Source organism: Caretta caretta, chromosome 8 (assembly GCF_965140235.1).
Source record: "Caretta caretta isolate rCarCar2 chromosome 8, rCarCar1.hap1, whole genome shotgun sequence".
Lineage (NCBI taxonomy): Eukaryota > Metazoa > Chordata > Testudines > Cheloniidae > Caretta > Caretta caretta.
The window spans coordinates 66,674,123-66,696,625 of NC_134213.1; the positions used below are offsets into that span (position 1 = coordinate 66,674,123).

The 22,503-nt window shown below is 40.7% G+C and overlaps 1 protein-coding gene across 7 annotated transcripts in view; it reads left to right on the forward strand.

Annotated features, from left to right (window-relative positions):
• CAMSAP2 (calmodulin regulated spectrin associated protein family member 2) overlaps window positions 1-22,503 on the forward strand; it is a 173,457-nt gene that overhangs the window by 85,052 nt on the left and 65,902 nt on the right. For all 7 annotated transcript variants that reach the window (XM_048859874.2, XM_048859878.2, XM_048859876.2 and 4 more), the window contains exons 3-4: window positions 5,791-5,952; window positions 7,571-7,654. In XM_048859874.2, the coding sequence (XP_048715831.1) occupies window positions 5,791-5,952; window positions 7,571-7,654 (246 nt within the window). The remainder of the gene's footprint in view (window positions 1-5,790; window positions 5,953-7,570; window positions 7,655-22,503) is intronic.

Consider the following 22,503-nt stretch of genomic DNA (forward strand, 5'->3'; position numbering starts at 1 on the left):
AATTTTAATGTAATTAAAAAAATTCCCCACAGTCCTGCATACCACTTTTCAGTTGCCAGCATCTCTCTGGCAGAAGCATGGACCCTGCACGGCTTAGTGCAATTCTCATTACTAATGCAGAATGCACAATTTTAATTGTATTCCCAGTGCTGGCTTTAAAAGTAAACTGAGGAATCAGAAGTCCATTTCTTTGTTCTCTAAGCATGGGTGCCATTTTTAAATAGAGAAGAAAGGTTGGGGGAGAAGGGGAGGATTCAGACACCGAAAAGGGAAACAATCATACAAATAGGGAATAAATTAATCTATAAATTAACCTGAGCTCCTTTCCCCTTCATCTGTGCTTGCCTGGGACATAGAGCAGCTACAAAAGAGATCTTACAGCAGCCCAGCTGTGCTGCTGTAAGCTCGCTAGTGTAGATATGTCCTAATTAACACTTACAGAGTTAGGTTGATGTGAGCTTCCTTACGTTGACCTAACCCTGTACTGTAGACCAGGGCTAAGTCAAAACAAGTTGATTTAGGTCAACAAAACTTAGTAGTGTAGACCAACCTCATTCTTGTAGGAAACTGAGAAGTTGGTAGACTTGGTTTCTCAGGATCTTAAGGAGATGATGGTGGTTATTTTTTGTTAAGCAATTAACCTTTTTGGGAATCCAGTTTTGGGTTAAAAGAAAAGAATATTTGCTGTTTGCTTTCAAGAAATTGAATACATTTGTATTTGATAGCTAATGTAACAGAAAAATGTTGCAATGTGGATTATTGTCAGTGTAAGTAAAGGATGTTATTAATCTTGGACTTGGTATTGCATGGTATTCTCTGTAGATCAACCCTTCTATTTCTGTTTCCCTTAATTTGTTTATTAATGAGCTGTCAATTGCTTACTATATTAGAAACACTGAAAATATGAGACAGATAAATAATTTTAATTGAGGGAACTGTAAATTTCTGTTGAGAACTCAACCAAATTACAGGTCAGAAAACAACCTGAATTAAATCTGTGTGCATGTGTTTCTTAAAACTGTACATAAAATGTAACTGAATTATTTGAAGCCTAAATTTATTACTGATGGTAATTTTGTGCAGTTAAAAACAAATAAATGATCAACATAGTCAGGGCATTTTATTTAATTTTGCTGTACTTTGCTAAACTGCATGGAGCAGAACAGGCAGGGAGGGTGCTTATGAGCAGCTTGAAACTGAAGGTAGGAAAGGGCTGGGAAACATTAGCACTTCCCTCCTTTAGCTGATGGACCTGCTTTGACTTGTCAGGACAGAGTCCTAGTGTTGAATACAGAGTATGCTGAAGCTGGCATTCCTCCTGCAGAGTCTGGTGAGTCTCCATCTCTTCACACAACAGCCAGCCCAAAGACTGGATCATCCAGTACGTGTGGGCTGGAGATTGAGATAGTTCATCAGCTGGTATCTGAGGAAGTTGGGAACAACTAGGTTTTACAGGAAAAATGCCCAGCTGCAGCAGCAAGATGGTTTGATAGCCATAACAGGTCTATTAAAAGAACAATAGTTAAGGCTAAGATTATGTCACGGAGGTCGTGGAAGTCACTGTCAGCAATGCAGGACCCCGCAGCAGCCCAGCCTCTGCGGGGAGGTGTGGGTAGGGGACCCCCCCTCCCCACAACTGACCGGTCGCCACCAGCAGCGGTGACCCCTGAGCTGCCCAGCCACCACCGCTGCTCAGCTGCCACGAGCAGGCAGAGCCCCCCTGCAACTCCCAGCTGCTGGCATGAGAGGGATCCCAGAGCTGCTCAGTGGCTGCAGGCGAGGATACTCCCCCACCCCTCCTGCCCCAGTTCCCAGCTGCCAGGGCAGCAGAGGGACTCCGGAGCTGCTCAGTGGCTGCAGGCGGGGGTCCCCCTGGAGCTCCCCAGCCTCTGCTGTGGGCAGGGGTCCCCCCGCAGATTCCCTGCCACTGCAGGTGGCGGGGGTCCCCCTTGCAGCTTCCAGCCCCACAGGGCAGCAGGGGGACCCCTCGCACCCACTGGGCAATGGGGTGCCTGCAGCTCTCAGCGGCTGCAGGGGCGGACAGGGTGCTGGACCCGCCTCCCTCCCCATTTTGTCAGAGATGTTTTTAGTAAAAGTCAGGGACAGGTCTCAGCTTCCATGATTTTTTGTTTATTGCCTGTGACCTGTCCCTGACTTTTTCTGAAAATATCCATGACAAAATCATAGCCTTAACAATAGTAAAACAGCTTTTGCTCCCTGCAGAGCTCAACTGCTTCTTGGATCTTTGCTTGGATTCCTTTCCTCCCTGTAGTGCATGCTGACCCTCAGCTCTGGCTCTCAGCTGACCCCTGCCCCTCCATCCCCTAGGCAAACACTCTAGAAACCTTTGCATCAGGGACTGTCACCTTATATGTTTATGCATCTTGTCAGCTGGTCATGCGTGAACCCGATTAGACCCCCGGGTTTCTTGTGACTGGCTGATGTGATGTTAAATATGAATAATCCCTGTCTATACTGAAGGCAAAGTTGTATTTTAATATCTTGTTTAACATTACTCCTTAAGATTGTGTTCTAACTCAATGTAATTTTTAAGTCTTTGGGGTTGGTGGGGCTGATGGACGTTCCTCCTGCCTCCAGTCTTGGAGGAGACACCAAGGAGGAGCCACTGTGTGCCATTCCCCTAAATCCCAGAGCTGGCACAAAATCTTCAGAAGTAGAGCTGCTGTCCTTACCCCAGCTGGTGAAACCGAAGCGAGGCTGGCATACTGACCCAGCAGGGCACAAGTTCAGCCTTTTATAGGCACAGCCCAGTGAAGCCCCACTCACCAGTGATTAGTAATAACAGACTTTTCCAGCACAGGACTCTCAGTAATATAAATTCATCTTGCTGAGGTTGGGGTTATGGCTGTGTGTTTGGGTATGATTTTGAGCGGCTGGGCATGTACATCGGTGGTGGTTGTATACTGGAAGTGAAGTGCATTTTGGACGTGAGAAATGAATATTTCTCTCTCCCAGCCATGACTATGGCTCTACCAAATTCACGGCCATGAAGAATGTGTCACAGACCGTGAAATCTGGTCTTTTGTGTGCTTCTACCCTATACTACACAGATGTCACCGGGGAGACCAGCATTTCTCAAACTGGGGGTCTTGACCCAAAAGGGAGTTGTGGGGGTGGGGGTTGCAAGGTTATTTTCAGGGGGTCATGGTATTGCCCTCCTTACTTCTGTGCTGCCTTCAGAGCTGGGCAGCTGGAGAGTGGTGGCTGCTGACTGAGAGCCCAGCTCTGCAGGCAGCAGCACAGAAGTAAGGGTGGCAATACCATACCAGGCCATCCTTACTTCTGTGCTGCTGCATGCAGCAGCCCTGCCTTCACAGCTGGACTCCCAGCCAGCAGCTGCTGCTCTCTGGCCACCCAGCTCTGAAGGTAGCGCTGCTAGCAGCAGCAGCACAGAAGTAAGGGTAGCGATACTGCGATTCCCCCACAACTCCTTTTTGGGTCAGGACCCCTACAACTACAACACTCCGAAATTTTACATTTAAATATCTGAAATAATGAAATTTAGAACTTTTAAAATCCTGTGACCATGAAATTTACTAAAATGGATTGTGAATTTGGTAGGGCCCTAGCCATGACATTTGAGGGATAAAGCATGTGACTGTAGTTGGTCTGGATATTAATATTTTAATAACATGAATTTCTAGATTTGTAGTGTTTGCATTGAAAAGAAATATTCTTCTGCCACTATTACTGTAAACGCATAATGCTTTTGGTGTGAAAATAATATACATGTTCATCTGAGGAAGTAGGCAGTAAGTACATGAGGAGAGAACAGCACAATGCAAACTTATTCATCATTCTCATACTACAGATGGTAATAAGATGTGGAATGATTTACATATGCTACTCTAACTATAGCTCTTAAATATTACATAGTATCTTTCTCTGTGGCTTGTTATTCATCAGTGTTGCCAAGATATTAACTGCTGTGCTTCATGAAATGTTTGTATGAATGCTGCACTGTAGAACTGAGTTACAGTGGTAACAGTACCGAGTGCTCGGAATCTTCATTTTCATCCTGAGATATTACTTTAAAATACGGTTGTAAACTGGTGGATCAGCTCCCCAGCCTGGGACAAACAGACACATTTGTAGCCCTTTCCCCAGGGCTCAGTTTATTCTCCAGCACAAAACAAAAGCATCAGCTCTGCTCTTGACTGAGGCTATGGGGCCACTTCTGGCCTCTGGTAACTGAAGACTCTGGACCTCCCTAGCCTAGCGGGGGGGAAGGGTGATCTGGAGGGCCTGCTTGCCCTCTTGCAGCCTTCTGCTGCAGCCACAAGAGAGTTTGCTTTCAGCACACTCCTGGTTCCCGGCCCCCTTACGGAGTTGGGATCTTGATTTATATCCTCCAGCTGAGAATCTGACCCAATAACTAGGTGCTGCTCAGTTAGGCCTGGGTGCATAATTCCCAGCACCTTCCTGCTGGTGTTCCACCACAGAAAAAGGCTCTTTGTTGTCTGCCACCCCTGCCCATCTAGGAAAGGTCTCGTTAGCAACCCTAATCTACAGACTTGGGCTATCAGAGCTCATGCTAGCACTCTAAAAATAGCTGTGTAGACAGCATTTTGTAGTTATGGCATGGGCTAAAGCTCTGACTTGGAAGCCGCAGGAGGGGTGTGGGCTTCAGATCCCCATGGTATTTTTAATAAAATTTACCATACATCATACAAAATCTAACATACCGTAATGTGCCTGCAAAAAGATTATCATTTGGAACTTATTCCAGTTTGTGAGAAATGTCAGTTCTAATTCTAGAAAACGATTACTGTCTTTTTACAACAAAAGGCATAAATTAATCTGTTTTATTATGAGCGCTGCTGCCACCAACTCCCAGAACTCCCACATTAATCAAAAGAGTCAGATGAAAATCTCTGCAGTTTTCTTGTTTGTTTGCATGTTTGTTTGTTTTTTCGTTTTTTTGTTGTTTTTTTAATAGTTACTGATAATGAAACTGCCACTCTCTCAACTTGTAGCCCATAAAGTGAGGAGAAATTGATCCCTTCCATATTAACACAGAAGGCTATCTTTTAGTTTATGTCCACATATGTTCAAGTTTAAGCCTAATTGTAACCTATGTAATGATATTTCTACTATAATTTTATTCTGACATCTTGAATCTTTTCTCTCACAATGCACTAGGTTATAGTGAAAGGTTTATTTTAATTGTGTATTTTTGATATTTTAAACACATTTTAACATATACAAAAATAGAATTTCCATTTCTAAATTATATCTTGGAGGTAATCAAAGTGAGTTTATTGTCCAGCTCTACCCTTTTCCAGTACAGATAAAATTGGTTAACAGATTTTTTACTTATGGGTATTTATTTTATTAAGGATATAACGAACTTTAAAATGATTGCATGTATAATTGTGGTGACATTAAAACTTAGTGAGGATTCCTATATTTTTTTCATTGCTTTTACATCTTACCTCACATTCATATTTTTTGTTGTTGTTGTTGCTATGTTCATTATCTGGTTGTACAGATCATTTATTTTTTAAAAAGCATATTTTTTCAAGCATATGTCCTTGTGCTTTGTGTTGTCCTTGTTAAAACTGTTATGCATGTTTCCAGCATTATCCTTTGGCCTAAAGCTGGCAGTCAGTTATCAGGCTTCTTGTGGAGGTTAGTTTTTTTGGTGGTTTTGTAGGTGCATATACATCTAGTAGAAATATAATGAAAAATAGAGAAAGAATAGAGTGTTTAATTTTGTAAAATAAACAAATGGTCTCTTATAAAATAACTTTAACTTTTTTCTTGTAGAGTGCTCATTTGGCCATGATTGATACCCTGATGATGGCATATACTGTAGAGATGGTCAGTGTTGAAAAAGTGATTGCATGTGCTCAGCAGTATTCTGCCTTCTTCCAAGCCACAGACCTGCCCTATGAGATTGAGGATGCTGTCATGTACTGGATAAATAAGGTAAGAACAAAGCAAATGTATGCTTAGATTGAAAAGACAATCAACATGATTCAGCAGCCATGAATGGAAATTATATGTATTCCAGACTTCATCTAAGATAACATGTTCATTGTCCTTTAAGCAAGGATAAGAAAAAAGTAAGTTTTCATAATCAATTAAAACATGTTATTGAAATCAAAATTTTGACTGCAGTGTATAGTATTAAGAAAATAAAAGAATGTAAGAGAGAGATGAAACCTGACCAGTTACTGATGAATTTTGATGATGTGATAAAGTTGTTGATAAATCATTTTGCAGAACCTATAGATGTCCTTGTCTTTCTCTAGTGTAACGAAACTCAGTTTGAAACTGGGGTCTCTGCTGTACCTAAGCATATCTTGAGTATGAGATTTTCAACCTGTTTACTTATTACATAATAAACAAAATGTACAGATATAATAGTAGCCTACTGTAATAAAATGTACCTATCAGCATCCAGCATATTCAGAAACAGATCACACACCATTGCCAGATCTGCTGGTACAGGTGGACCCAGATTTCTGTTTCAGTTTTGTCTGATGTGAAGTAAACATTTCTCATGTTTTCGGTGAGTCCTATGATGATGATAATTTAGAGGCCCCTGAAAAATTATTTTTCCCTTCCATATTGATCATAGCTGGGGCATATCACAGGTTCCTCCTCAGCATGTTTAACTGGAAACCTCAACCCAGCATTCCCTAAATCAGGGATTCCCAAACTTTTTACTAAGGAGCCCCACCAACTGCATTTTGTCTTTTTCTGCAACCCACCCAGGGTCCAAAATTGTGGGAAAGGTCAAAATCATAGGCCAGCATCCTTCTCCTTGCCTCACTGAGGGGGCACAGACCAACCACAGCAGCGTCCTCCACCCTGGCATTGCGACCCTAATGCCAGCCCGCTGCAGCAGAGAGACCCGGGGGGAGGGGGTGTGGAGGGGAAGAGGGAATGGGACAGGGAGGAATGGAAAGTGAGCCTGCCTTACACTCGTGCTGCTGCAGCAGCTCCTGTCCTGTGGGTTTGGGCCCAGCTCCCCTCCCTGGGTGTCGCAATGTGGTGCATGGGATCATAGCACCACTTAGGGTTGGCCTGGTTGCTCCTCTGCCAGGTTGTAATATTCGGAGCACAGAAAGCCAGGCTCAGTCCAGTGGAACAGGAGCCACTACTGCAGAGTGAGTGTGGGTGGGGCAGGCTCACTCTCCAGCACACGCACACGTGCACAAACGCCCTTTGGGGCCTCCCCTCTACACTGGGTCCACAACCCACTGAGAATCTTCCCTTGACTCAGTGGTGGGTTGGGACTCACCAATTGGGGAATAGAGCCCTAACTCTCTCCATAAACATACACTGATTCTAGGACAGAGCACCACCATCTTAGGAGTTTGGGGCAGATGAGGCTGGGGGGAAATGGGGTTGGATAAAGTTACACCCTGAATCTCGAGCCTTGCAGCCAGGTGGTCCAATTTAGTGTCTTTGATTTGGGCCGTAGGTTGGCTTCAACAGACCCTGATCGTACTGACTATCACGTTTCAGTTGTAAACCCAGTCAGAGGACTGCTTCTTTTAAAAACAGAATAGGTCATTTGAAAAATTTGTCTCTTTAGGTAAATGAACATTTGAAAGACATTATGGAACAGGAACAAAAACTAAAGGAGCATCCTAGTGTAGAAACTCCAGGAGGTCAAAAGGTAGGTATACAAGTTTAAATATTTAACTGTGAGGATACTCATACATATGTGAACAAGACTTACTTCTGTATAACATGTAAAGTTACATTGTAAATTCTTTATTAAATCTAGCAGACACTACAGTTGAATTGAGCACTCTAATGGTGCTCAGTACCGAACACCAAATGTTTCTGGGGATTCCTGGTGATCTTAGGAGCATTTTATTTTTTAACAAGACCGCCAAGCACATATGAACACTGCTGTAGTCTTGATATGTCTGCTGAGACCAGGGTGTACAGTATGTTAAAGTAAGAGAGAAGGCTTTTAGTTCAAAATTGCAACAAGCTATGAAAGTTTCACTTCTTCAGTTAAATCATTTTAAAAATTAGTTTTATACTTTGCATTCCCTGTTGTCCTTTTTGCCAAAGCAAAGTTTGACAATGTGGAAAGATCTTTGTGGCAATATAGATATATGACACATTAGTCCTAAGAACAGTATATAATAAATACTACGTAAAAAAAAAAAAGGCTACAAACAGATCTAACTCTTAAAAAGTAACATACGTTTTTAGAAGTTCTTTTTGGCTTAGCTTTTAGATATCACCCTTTTATTACATAGGTTTTTTTGAAAGATTCAAATAGTGTGGAATAGCAAGAAGCATCACTTTGGTTACATTCAATAATAATAGTTGGTTACTAGCCTAAACATGAATACAGTCAAATACATGGTATTCTATACTTTTTTCTGTCAGGAGTTTTCCCTGATGTTCCTGGCACTGACTCAGTTAAAAAGCATCTTAGTCAAACTCATGATACAAAGGAAGGATTATGTGGGATTCCCGAGTCTGGAAGCTGGTTTGGGAGCTTGCTTCTGAATGACACAATTCACCCTGTGGAGAAATGCTTATTATTGAGGGAAGGATTCTTCTTATTCCTAGACTTGCTTTGATATTGACGTACAAGAGGCTAGTATAGATACCATACAACTCCAATCCTACTTTCCTCCCCATTCTCTTTTAATGTAAGGGGTAATTTTCCTTCCCACCCTGTTTTGAAGGAGTCATAAGGATGCCTAGCTGTGTGAATTATTTGGTTTTAAAAAAATTGAAAATGTGCTTTTAAAAATAGTAAAATTAAATTAGTGTTTAGCACAGAAAATTTTCTGGCATATGAGAGAAGGGCTCTTGTTTATTTTTTCATTCAAATAATTTAAGATATGTCAGGTAGAGAAATTCTTTGACATTTTCATGCTTTAAAAGGGTGGTGTTGTTGATGAGGTCAAAAATAATTCTAACTGCCCCTCACTTTTATCAATATCTGCAAATAAGGCCCTATCCCAGGAACAGCTTAAATTTATAGCAATAGCAATAAAACAGTGAAATAATAAAGGATTAATTTCTAACATCTACAAAATACTGATTGAAATTGACATACAGGAATGTATAAGTTTTATGAGCAAATGGATTAAAGATATTAATAGGAAATAGCATAGGAAAAATGGCTGAAAATGTAGTAGAAAGGTCAGTCATCTCGTATTTGTATTACCAATATGGAAAACTGCTTAAGATTCTTAGCAGTGGTATGCACTTAGCTAACTGAAATGCAGTATTTTCAAAGTAGGAACAGCATGCTGGAGGGAATATGGAGTAAAAGGAACTTTTTATCAACATATAATCATTGTGCCCATATTCATAGCTTCTGGTCCAAAATTAGAGAACAATTATGGCTAATTACTAAAAATAATATAACTTAATGATATTAGGCCTCCCTGAAAGAAGACCTCTTACAACTGAGAGATCTCTTACAACAGTAAAAGTAGCTTGGTAGCATATCTGATCTTGACTTAAATTATTCCCCTGCTTTCTTTGCATAGTGTGCTAAAGCAGGGGTCGGCAACCTTTCAGAAGTGCTGTGCTGCGTCTTCATTTATTCACTCTAATTTAAGGTTTCGCATGCCAGTAATAGATTTTAACGTTTTTAGAAGGTCTCTTTCTATAAGTCTATGATATATAACTAAACTATTGTTGTATGTAAAGTAAATAAGGTTTTCAAAACATTTAAGAAGTTTCATTTAAAATTAAATTAAAATGCAGAGCCCCCCGGACCGGTGGCCAGGACCCGGGCAGTATGAGTTCCACTGAAAGTCAGCTCGCGTGCCACCTTTGGCACGCGTGCCATAGGTTGCCTACCCCTGCTCTAGAGTATGGGATGTCCTTGCCATAGAAAAGCTCACTCATCAGATTGAGTTAAAACAAGCTGAATATTTGTATATATTGTTGTCTTCCATTATAGTCACAAAAAGGAAATTAAATAGCAGGAAGGACTGCATGACTTAAGCTTTCTTGAAATACTGAGGGGGGCCAATGTGGTTGAGATTTTTTAAATAATGAATAGACTAAAAGATGTATAGAAACAGAAATTTGTCTTACCAGGAGAAATATTTGATGTTATTGTTAACTATTTAAAGATTACTGTTGTCTGCAGATTTGATCATATAAATGTGCATGGTGGAAATAATATTTTGTATAAAATATTTTATATTTATTTATAAATTTATATTTATTTTATATTTTATTTATTTATATTTATTTATTTTATTTATTATTATTATTTACATTGTGATAGCATTCAGGGACCCAATGATGGATCTGGACCCCATTGTGGTAGGCACTGTACAAAAAAATAACAAACAGTCACATGCATCAAAACTCTTTACCAATTGTCATATACTTCATTGGGGAAGGGGAAGGTTTTGTAACTAAGGCCTTGTCTACGCTGGAATTTTAGACACCATTGAACCAGCGCAGGCGTAACATGATTTATTTTGGTGTAAATGTAAGTGTAAAAGTGTAAATGCCTTTATGTTAGGTGTTTACATCAGTGCAGGCAAGCTCTATGGCTCCAGCATACTCCTGGATATTTTTTTAACCTTTTAGAGATTGCTGGGGGACACTGCAACACTTGTTGTACTAAAGTGCTATCCTTCACACTTAAAGGCATGAAGAGAAATGACAGTAAAATTATATGGAAAATGAGTTTAAAATATTAATTACATGTTAAAGCCTCAATTTGTTATGAAAAATTAAATCAGCTTCTGGAAAAATAAACCTTGCACCTAAATATGAGAGTTTTAGCACAGATTACACAGATAAATCTACCCACAATACATTGCTTGAACGCTAACATAGATTCACAGAACAAACCTCACAAATTAGATTTTCATAAATGTTTAAATACATGATCTTCCAAATGTGTTGCATGAGACCCATAAATCCATTTATGGAAGAACTAAAGCTTTTTCACACTTTATAGAAGTGCTTTGGCAATTTTAATCATGAGGTTCAAAGCTTTATAATATTGCTTGTACCTAAAAAGTTTCACATAAAAGCATTTTACAGTGTATTTATATTCACCTGAAGTATTTCCTGAGTTTTATAATGTATAAGAGCCTGCTAGCTTCATTTATGTGTAAATCTGGGCAAAGAATTAAAAAAATTGAACAATTTATTTGAAAAAAAAATGGCATTCAACCAGCTCTATTTATGAGCAGTATCTAAAGGTTATTTTTTTACGTAAAATGCAGAAAGATAAAGTATAGTATATTTTGTACTCATTTGTATCACATTTTACCCAAGTTATCGAAACCCATTGCTTGTTACTTAAATATCGCCACCTCTTGAGCTCTCACTGATCTCCTAGACCAGTGGCCAACCTGCCACACTTGAGTCTCTGCCATTCATTAGTCCTGTTATATCCCATTTCTACTAGAAACATACTCCTTAAATACAGTGTGTCTCACATACTGTACTGTGACTATCACTTATTACTAAAGTTAATAGCTCTCACATGTAGACACTGCTGCTGAGATTTTGAAACTCATCACAATCTCAGGTAGAAATTATATTTTCGTCACATGGAACATATTGAACAACTCTACAGAATACTAATGTGGTTTTTTTTTAGTTAATTTTTTTAAAATTGTAACTCAAGCCACCCTTTTAATCAAGTTGACTGGAATTTCCATCAGCTTTCTATTAAGGTGCTATGATCAGCTTACCTGTTCAGTATAATGCTGCTACTATCAAATGTCTTTCAGTATTCACACACACACTTCGGTGCAGCATACTGTTTATCTTTTTCCAGGTTCTGACTTGTCATCCCTGTACTCCATTTCTTTTTTCACAGCTCAGTGCCAGTGAGATGTCATTTACAGTATATATCTTTGTTGACCCCCAACATCTAATACTGACAGCTGCGCAACAGACTCAATTATTCTCCTGGGCCACTATCCTACAGCTGCTGACATACAATTGCAGCTGTTACTAGTGACTACTCTGTGTGATGTTACTTTTTTCTGTCATTTTCATTCCCTGCCTGGGAACTAAGTTACTGGTGTCAGTAGACATTGTAATTAGGTCAAACACCCAAGATTGAATTCTGCTGTTGTAATACCCTTTCTAAATAAGCAATGTTCCAAATACTTAAACAAACAAAATAAAAAATAGAAAGAACTCCACATTTACACTGAAGTTAGGCACCTAAATGTAAGTGGCATGATTTTCAGAAATGCTGACCACCCAGACTCTATTGGACTGAGAGCTCAGGATGATCACCATTTTAAAATGAGGCCACTTATTCAGTGACCTTAATTTAAGCACCTAAATTTTGAAAATGTTGGCCTTAGTGTTCATATGCAGTTCTAGCTCTATGCTTACATCTGGAGCCCATCACTACCCTCCTTTCTTGATGCTTCTTATATCCTTCAGCATGTTGCTTCCATTAGGACTTGGAAACCTAACAAAACAGGGAGTTAATATTTCCATTGTACCTCTTCTGCTTCTTTCCATCACTCTTTCCAGACTGAGGCCCTGTGCTGTAATGTGGGTTCTCCATGTGACTGGCATAGTTTGAAGTTCAAAAGTACCTTGTTCTATAGCTTTAAGCATCATTGAAGGTTCTTCCTGTTTGTGTGGGCTGCTACTCCAGCCACATACTGCTGAGACTTCAAATTTCCTGAGGTTTTTTAAGCTGTAGCTCTCAGGGATGGGCATGATCTTGGAAACCTGTTTTTCTCTGGAGTTTGAACTGGAAAAGGAGCAGGGAGCGAGAATGTTTCTATCTCCCCAATAAGCACAAATAGCTAAGCAGGCCTGGGAAGAAAAGAACTTTATAAAGATTTCAAGGACCTGAAGACCTATTTTTCATTTTAGTTTCTGGCCAAACAGAAGCAAGATTGATTATGCTAGAAACAGGCAAAGTTATTCAGTAAACTTTATAATTCTCTTCTATTTCCTACTCCAATAAATTTCATTCCAGCCAGAAACAGAAGAAAACTGAGCATATAACCCTCAAACCCTGCCTGACAGTTTTACTTTAGTTCATTTAGAAATGCTACAATAAATCTTTAGAGAGCAAACAACTAAATTAGTGTTTTGTTGAAAAAAACATTAAAATGATTATTTATTATGAATTACGGTAATAATTTGATTAAGTCTGGATTAGCTAACAGCCCAGACCTAACTTCTGCCTCATTCCCTAATCTAGACAAACCCAACAGTAAGCATAAATTACATATAACTGGGAGTTCTTTGAATGTAATGCCTTTGCAAATCCATGTGCATTTCCCTCATCTTTGGGTTTTATTAGATTTCAGTGAGGCGGGGAGGAACTGCACCCAGTTGGAAGGGGATGTTTTAATAAGAATGGTTGGAATGTTCAGATCCAGGGGTGGTTATGCATGTACCACCTAAAACTTAACCACTTCTAAATGGTTGTGGGATTCTCCAAATACAGAAGCCCAATCTCACACGGTGGCTTTGCAGAGGAAATACATTGAGTACTCCCACTCCTGGTACACAACCTTTCCTCCAGTAAAAAATTATTTCATATTCAGACTAAATGAAATCTGTTTCCTTGCTACAGTTACTTTCCACAGTTTAAAAAGTATGTAGAAAAGACAATGTACTGTACAGCAAAAACTATGTAAAATAACAATGAACTTTCACATATTTAGACTTTTTTACAATCTTTCAGTGAGTAAACCTTTTATAATAATGCAGCATGTCTAGATCTTTTTAAAAAGTACATAAGCATACAAAATATATACTTCCTTTGGAGTATATTTTCTGCTTCAGGATAAAACATATGAAAATTAGCTTCATCTGCACTTATAAATAACCATTCCTTAAATTTTTTAATTTGCGTAATCAAGTTAATTTACCCTTTGGTAGAACTTGCTCTGTGTATTTGCTATACTACAATAACAATGGTGGTTCTTCGAGTGTTTGCAGACATGTATTCCACTCAGGTGTGTGTGCCCAGTGTGCCAAAGCTGGAGAACTTTTTCTATGTCAGCACAGGCTGTGTCCACACTGGTGGCATATCATGGAGGATTGGCTTTCCTTTGCCTGTCTGTTCCTGACTCTCCTCTGATTCAAGAATGCTCAGCTGTAGTGCTTTCTTTGTCAGTATCCTTGGCACCAACGGGACCGGTTTTAGACCCCCTCATTGTTGTCGGCACTGTCTTCTGTGCCTTTTCCAGTGCAGGGTTGAGGTCACCCACCCTTTTGGTACTGAGAAGCGAGTAAGCGCAAGTACTACCTTCCATACCAGTGACAATTGCAGAGCACACTGCTTCTGCAGGAATGGGAATGGCTTCAACTTCAGTGCAGACATCTGCTCTGGTACTGAGTGTAAGGTCCATATCAATGCTTAAAGTACTGAGTGCTTTACCTTTCTCAGTACTGATGAGCTAAACTTCAGATGAGTCGGGATGTTTGCTGACCCCACTGGGGATGGCTATTCTGTTGCCTCTGTTGACTATTTGGAAGATTCCTCAGGGTTGGAGACATCTTCCTCCTCTCTGTTGCCTTCTAGATATCGCTTTTGAAAGACACTGAGACTTCCTGGGGATCACCATTGGTACTGATATTGTGAATGCTTTCATAGTTGAGAGAGGACTTCTTGGCCCAGTTACTACTGGCCATTTATGCCGTACCCTTACCCACAATGGCCTTGTTGGAATCCCTGGGATGTTCCACAGTCAGTTAGGTTCTCATCCATGGTGCAGTCCAGAGCAAGGTCTCCTATTCTGCTGGGAGCCTCTCCTCCTGAGCCTCTATCACTGCAGCCTCAAATGGCAGTTGCTGCAGTGGACCTGGTTCAGTATGAATTGTTGTTACGGGCATCACAGGAGATTCCACTGGCTTTGCTTCCTTCCTCTTCTTCATTGCTAGATGACTTTGTAATGCCAGAATATTCCTCCCCTATATCTGATGATTTTAAATAATGTCAGGACCTCCTGAGGCTCATGGTTTCAGCCTTTGGTATTCAGGAGAACATTCATAAGTTACTGTATATTCTCCTGTCCTCAGCTCCAGGGAAACTGACTCTCCCCATAAATTAAGTGATCTTGGAACCGGCAAAGACTCTGTGGAACGCTCCAGCTTCCTTACCACCCACAACAAAACATACAGATAAAAGATGCTACGTGCCTATGCATGGTTTTGAGTGCACCTATTTGCATCCGGTACTTAAACTTCTTGTTGTAATGGCTGCTAATGAGACGTTAAGACAGGGAGGTATAAATTTACACAAAAGAACAAGGATTTTAAAAGACTGTATGTGTTTGGGAGGAAAATGTATTCTACTTCTTCCTTACAAATGCATGTTGCCAATCAGCAGGCACTTTTATCAAAGTACGACTTTTGTAAATTGGGAAGCAATGACAAAATTAACAGATAAGTTGCCCAGAATCCTGTAGTGAAGAGTTTAAGGCTTTCATTGCAGAGGGCTGTCGAGTGGCAAAAATTACAGTTAGTTTGAGACATGGCTGATGCTTCCTCTAGAGTTATGGCCTCTGCTGTAACAATGAGAAGGACTTCATGGTTGCAGAACGCTGGTATCACTCCTGAGGTCCAACTGACAATTGAGGACCTATCCTTTGACGGTCAATCTTTATTTTCAGAGAAAACTGATGAAACATTACATTCCCTTAAAGACTCAAGGTATGTTGTGTTTGTTGGGGGGTTTTACCCCAGTGGTAAAGATCATCACTTCCCAGAGCAACAACAATAGCAGCAATAACACCCTCAGCAGTTCTTTAGTTCCAATTGTCCTGCTAGACAGCAGGACTTCTCCAGAAAAGGGCATGTGTCTCATAGAAGTAGGTCTTCTGGTCCCAATTTTAACCCATCAGCCTGTCCTTTATCTATTTTGGGCAAGCAGCCTACTCGACACTCTCCCTGAGGTTGGCATTCCAGTTCTCAAGCTTCATACCATTTCCCTTTCGTTTGGAAACTGGCTATCCCTCTTCTACAGGGTTTGGGAGTCAATAACTATGGACAAGTGGGCACTAAGCATTGTGAGACTGGGTTATGCCATTCAGTTCCAGTTTGTTCACCCTTCCCACTCAACTACTCTTTCCCTTTTCAGGGACCCTTCTCACTCGTCTCTGCTCCTTCAGCATGTGCAGACTCTTCAGGCTTTGGGGGCAATAGAGGAGTTTTCACTTCAAAATCAGGGAAAGCGTTTCTACTAAGGGTACTTCCTGATCCCCAAGTCCAAGGGAGGGATGAGACCTAGCCTCAATCTCTGTGGTCTCAACAAGTACATCAAATACATGAGACTGTGCATGGGTATCCTAGGGACTATTCTCCCACTTTGAATCACAACAGCCAGTTTGCAGCCCTCAATCTTCAGGATGCTTACTTCCATGTGGCGATCTTCCCAAGGCACAGGAGGTTTCTGAGATGTGTAGTGGAGGTCAGCATTATCAGTACACTGTGCTTCCCTTTGGCTTTTCCTCCGCTCCATGGGTATTTACCAAATGCATGTAGTAGCAGCATATCTCAGAAAAAGAGGAATTCTTGTCTGCCCAAACCTGGACAATTGGTTAGTGAGAGGCAAGTCCAAAGAACAAGTCCTCTGTAACACCAATTCACACAATGTCTCTTTGATCATCTGGGTCTGATTTTGAACAAAGGAAAGTTGACATTAATGCCAACTGAACAAACTGATAAATTAGGGCCCTACTAGACTCATAAATTTGAGAGTGTTTCTGCCAAACAAACAGTTTCAAGCAATTTGTCACCTGTATCTGGCACTTCAGTCCTAACCTTCAACTACAGTCTACGTGTGCTTGAAGTTCTACACCATATGGCTGCGTGCACTTATGTAGTCCAGCCTATGAGATTGTGCCTTCATCCTCTTCAAACATGGTTGAAGTTGGTTTATTGCCCGAGTTGTCAGTTGTTGGACAAGCTTGTCCAAGTGCTTTCAGTGATCCTGGATTTCTTACAGTGGTGGACAGTTCTGAGCAATGTATGTTAGGGTATTCCCTTCAGTTGTTTTCCAACAACAGGATTTTAGTCACCAGTGCCTCCTCAATAGGTTGGGGAGTTCATCTAGAAACATTGAAAATTCAGGGCTTTTGGTTGAAAAGGAGACTTCCTTTCATATCAACATCCTGGAGCTTCAATCCATTTACAATGCCTGCCCAGCCTTTCAGAATCACATTGGGATGCAGCAGTTCATATACTCACCAACAACGACACCGCAATGTATTATGAGCTTAGGATGCAATAAATTTTGGCAGTTCTGCATCAAGAAAAGCCGCTCATTTACTTGGGGTCCAGAATCACTACTCCAATCATCTCAGCAGGAATTTCTCCCAGAATCACAAGTGGTGTTAAGCAAGTGCTACTCAATAATAGAAAACTGTCCACAAGAGCTACCTATTCAACCAAGTGGAAGTGGCTTTTGATGTGATTGCTAGCCCGGGGATTCGACCAAGCCTAACCTGCATTTGGAACATTTTGAAGTATCTGCTACACCTTCAGTCCTCTGATCTGTCTCTCAGCTCCTTTGCAGTCCAGTAACAGGTGATCTTGGCATTTCATCCTTTGATCCAAATGAAGTCAATTTTCTCTAATATCATGGTAGCAAGATTTCTAGGAGGAGTCATTAGTCTCCACCCACCAGTGAAAGAGCCGGTTCCCTTGTGAGACCTTAATACTGTGTACTGTGTTAACTGCTCTTATCGGGCCTTCACTTGAGTCCCTAGCAACCTGTTCTCTGTCCCCCTGTGCCAGAAGACAGCCTTACTCTCCTTGCAGATGTTACAGCAAGAAGAAAGTGAACTGCAGGCCATAATGACATATGCAGTTTTTCAAAGACAAAGTGGCCCTATGGACACATTCAAAATTTTTGTTGGAAGTGGTTTCCCAATTTCACCTTAACCAAGTAATATTTTTGCTATTCTTTCCTAAACCACACTCAAATACATATGAACAGCAACTTCATTCATTGGATGTGAGACAATGCTTGGCGTTTTACCTAGAGAGGACTACACTTTTTCATTCATCACCTCATTTTTTGTCTCCTATGCAGATCAAAGGAAGGGTCAGGCAGACTCTAGGCAGATTTCCAGGTGGATAACTTCCTGCATTACAATAGCATATAAAGTAGCTGTTCCTCAGACCATGCTTCCTCAGAGATTATGGACTTATTTGATGAGGGCACAACCAAGATCGATAGCATTCTTAATTGCTGTTTTAGATTCATAGATTGATAGATATTAAGGTCAGAAGGGACCATTATGATCATCTAGTCCGACCTCCTGCACAACGCAGGTCACAGAATCTCACCCACCCACTCCTGCGAAAAACTTCTCACCTATGTCTGAGCTATTGAAGTCCTCAAATCATGGTTTAAAGACTTCAAGGAGCAGAGAATCCTCCAGCAAGTGACCCCGTGCCCCATGCTACAGAGGAAGGCGAAAAACTTCCAGGGCCTCTTCCAATCTGCCCTGGAGGAAAATTCCTTTCTGACCCCCAATATGGCGATCAGCTAAACTCTGAGCATATGGGCAAGATTCGCCAGCCAGATACCCAGGAAAGAATTCTTTGTAGTAACTCAGATCCCACCCCATCTAACTCCCATCACAGGCCACTGGGCCTATTTACCATGAATATTTAAAGATCAATTAATTGCCAAAATCATGTTATCCCATCATACCATCTCCACCATAAATGTATCGAGTCTAATCTTAAAGACAGATAGGTCTTTTACCCCCACTGCTTCCGTTGGAAGGCTATTCCAAAACTTCACTCCTCTGATGGTTAGAAACCTTCGTCTAATTTCAAGTCTAAACTTCCCAATGACCAGTTTATATCCATTTGTTCTTGTGTCCACATTGGTATTGAGCTTCAATAATTCCTCTCCCTCTCTGGTATTTATCTCTCTGATATATTTATAGAGAGCAATCATATCTCCTTCTTTTGGTTTGGCTAAACAAGCCAAGCTTCTTGAGTCTCCTTTCATAAGACAGGTTTTCCATTCCTCGGATCATCCTAGTAGCCCTTCTCTGTATCTGTTCCAGTTTGAATTCATCCTTCTTAAACATGGGAGACCAGAACTGCACACAGTATTCCAGGTGAGGTCTCACCAGTGCCTTGTATAATGGTACTAAAACCTTCTTATCTCTACTGGAAATACCTCTCCTAATGCATCCCAAGACCGCATTAGCTTTTTTCACGGCCATATCACATTGGCGGCTCATAGTCATCCTATGATCAACCAATACTCCAAGGTCCTTTTCCTCCTCCGTTACTTCTAATTGATGCGTCCCTAGCTTATAACTAAAATTCTTGTTATTAATCCCTAAATGCATAACCTTACACTTCTCACTATTAAATTTCATCCTATTACTATTACTCCAGTTTACAGGGTCATCCAAATCTTCCTGTATGATATCCCGGTCTCTCTCTAAATTGGCAATACCTCCCAGCTTTGTATCATCCGCAAACTTTATTAGCACACTCCCACTTTTTGTGCCGAGGTCAGTAATAAAAAGATTAAATAAGATTGGTCCCAAAATTGGTCCCTGAGGAACTCCACTGATAACCTCCCTCCAGCCTGACAGTTCACCTTTCAATAGGACCCACTGTAGTCTCCCTGTTAACCAATTCCTTATCAACCTTTTAATTTTCATATTGATCCCCAACTTTTCCAATTTAACTAATAATTCCCCATGTGGCACTGTACCAAATGCCTTACTGAAATCTAGGTAAATTAGATCCATTGTGTTTCCTTTGTCTAAAAAATCTGTTACTTTCTCAAAGAAGGAGATCAGGTTGGTTTGGCACGATCTACCTTTTGTAAAACCATGTTGTATTTTGTCCCATTTACCATTGACTTCAATGTCCTTAACTACTTTCTCCTTCAAAAATTTTTCCCAAGACCTTGCATACTACAGATGTCAAACTAACAGGCTTGTAGTTACCTGGATCACTTTTTTTCCTTCTTAAAAATAGGAACTATGTTAGCAATTCTCCAATCATATGGTAGAACCCCTGAGTTTACAGATTCATTAAAAATTCTTGCTAATGGGCTTGCAATTTCATGTGCCAATTCCTTTAATGTTCTTGGATGAAGATTATCTGGGCCCCCCGATTTAGTCCCATTAAGCTGTTTGAGTTTTGCTTCTACCTCAGATATGGTAATATCTTCCTCCATATCCTCATTCCCATTTGTCATGCTACCATTATCCCTAAGATCCTCTTTAGCCTTATTAAAGACTGAAGCAAAGTGTTTGTTTAGATATTGGGCCATGCCTAGATTATCCTTGACCTCCACTCCATCCTCAGTGTTTAGCGGTCCCACTTCTTCTTTTTTTTGTTTTCTTCTTATTTATGTGGCTATAGAACCTTTTACTATTGGTTTTAATTCCCTTTGCAAGGTCCAACTCTACTTGACTTTTAGCCTGTCTTACTTTATCCCTACATGTTCTGACCTCAATAAAGTAGCTTTCCTTGCTGATCCCTCACATCTTCCACTCCCTGTATGCTTTCTGCTTTTTCTTAATCACCTCTCTGAGATGCTTGCTCATCCAGCTTGGTCTACAACTCCTGCCTATGAATTTTTTCCCCTTTCTTGGGATGCAGGCTTCCGATAGCTTCTGCAGCTTTGATTTAAAGTAATCCCAGGCCTCCTCTGCCTTTAGATCCATAAATTCTTCAGTCCAATCCACTTCCCTAACTGATTTCCTTAATTTTTGAAAGTCAGCCCTTTTGAAATCAAAAACCCTTGTTGCAGATTTATTTTTGTTAATCCTTCCGTTCAGTTTGAACTGAATTAGCTCATGATCACTTGAACCAAGATTGTCCCCTACAACCATTTCTTCTATGAGGTCCTCACTACTCACCAAAACCAAATCTAAAATGGCATCCCCTCTAGTCAGTTCAGCAACTACTTGATGAAGGAATCCATCAGCTATCGCATCTAGGAAAATCTGAGCCTTATTATTATTACTAGCACTCGTCCTCCAGTCTATATCTGGGAAATTAAAGTCTCCTATGATCATGCAATTTCCATTAGTATTTACTTCATTGAAAACATTAAAGAGGGCTCTATCCATATCCAAATTAGATCCCGGTGGTCTATAGCACACCCTAAGCACTATCCCAGGGGAGGCTCTAGTAGTTTTCTTCCCCAGTGTAATTTTTGCCCGGATGGACTCTGTCTTATCTATTCCATTGCTTCTTATTTCTTTACATTCTACCGCATCATTGATATACAATGCTACTCCACCACCTTTACCTTTATTTCTGTCTTTCCTAAACAGCACATACCCTCAATAGCTGTAGTCCAGTCATGACTACTATTCCACCATCTTTCTGTTATCCCTATAATATCTGGTTTCACTTCCTGCACCAGTAGCTCTAGTTCCTCCATTTTGTTAGCTAGGCTCCTCGCATTGGTGTACAAACATCTTAATTTTTGCTGTTTGGCCTCGCTCACATTCTGTACCCTATTTGGCACGGTCATTCTACAGCCAGTATAACCTATTAGACTGGTATCCATACTGCCCTTCGTCCTTATATACATTCTCCTACCCACGGCTGTATCCTTTCTTACTGTGTTTTCTTCCCTCTCAATGCTAAAATCCGGCGTGGAGATTACCTGGACATCTCCCAACCATCTTCCCCAAATCCCTAGTTTAAAGCTCTCTTAATCCGTTGTGCTAGCTTCCATCCTAGAAGTCTATTTCCTTTCCTACTCAGATGAAGTCCATCCCAAGAGAACTGTCCTCTTTCCATGAATGCCTCCCAGTGGCCATACATCCCAAAGCCCTCCTTATAGCACCACTGCCTAAGCCATCTGTTGATAGTCATAATCTTGTCACACCTTTGTTGCCCTTCTCTAGGAACAGGCATAATCCCACTAAAGATCACCTGAGTCTCGATTTCCTTAAGCATCTTCCCCAGCCTAGCATAGTCTTCCTTCATACGTTCCAGTGAGAATCTAGCCGTATCTATCGTGTTGATATTGGATATTGGCAGGGCTGCTGCCCAATCTTCTTTATATATTTTTATCAAGCACTATGCTATTAGCACTGTGTCTAGGTCACATGCAAACTTTGGAAAGGCAGTTTTGCAGTTGTTGAAGTAGACTCCATGTCCCACCACCTTAAAGTACTGCTTGTGAATTAACTGAATGGAATACCCATCTATAACCACTCAATGGAAAAATTATTACTTGTACTGATAGATAAGATAATAGATAAGCTATTACCAGCAGGAGAGTGGGGTGGGGGGAGGTATTTTTTCATGCTTTGTGTGTATAAAAAGATCTTCTACACTTTCCACATTATGCATCCGATGAAGTGAGCTGTAGCTCACGAAAGCTTATGCTCAAATAAATTGGTTAGTCTCTAAGGTGCCACAAGTACTCCTTTTCTTTTTACTTGTACTGTAACTGTTGTCCTTCTAGATGCGGGTGGAGACATGTATTCCACAACCCAACCTCCAGCGCCTCTGCATCGGAGTGTCTTGTCTTGACATTTGGAGAAAAGGAACTGAGAGAGTTTG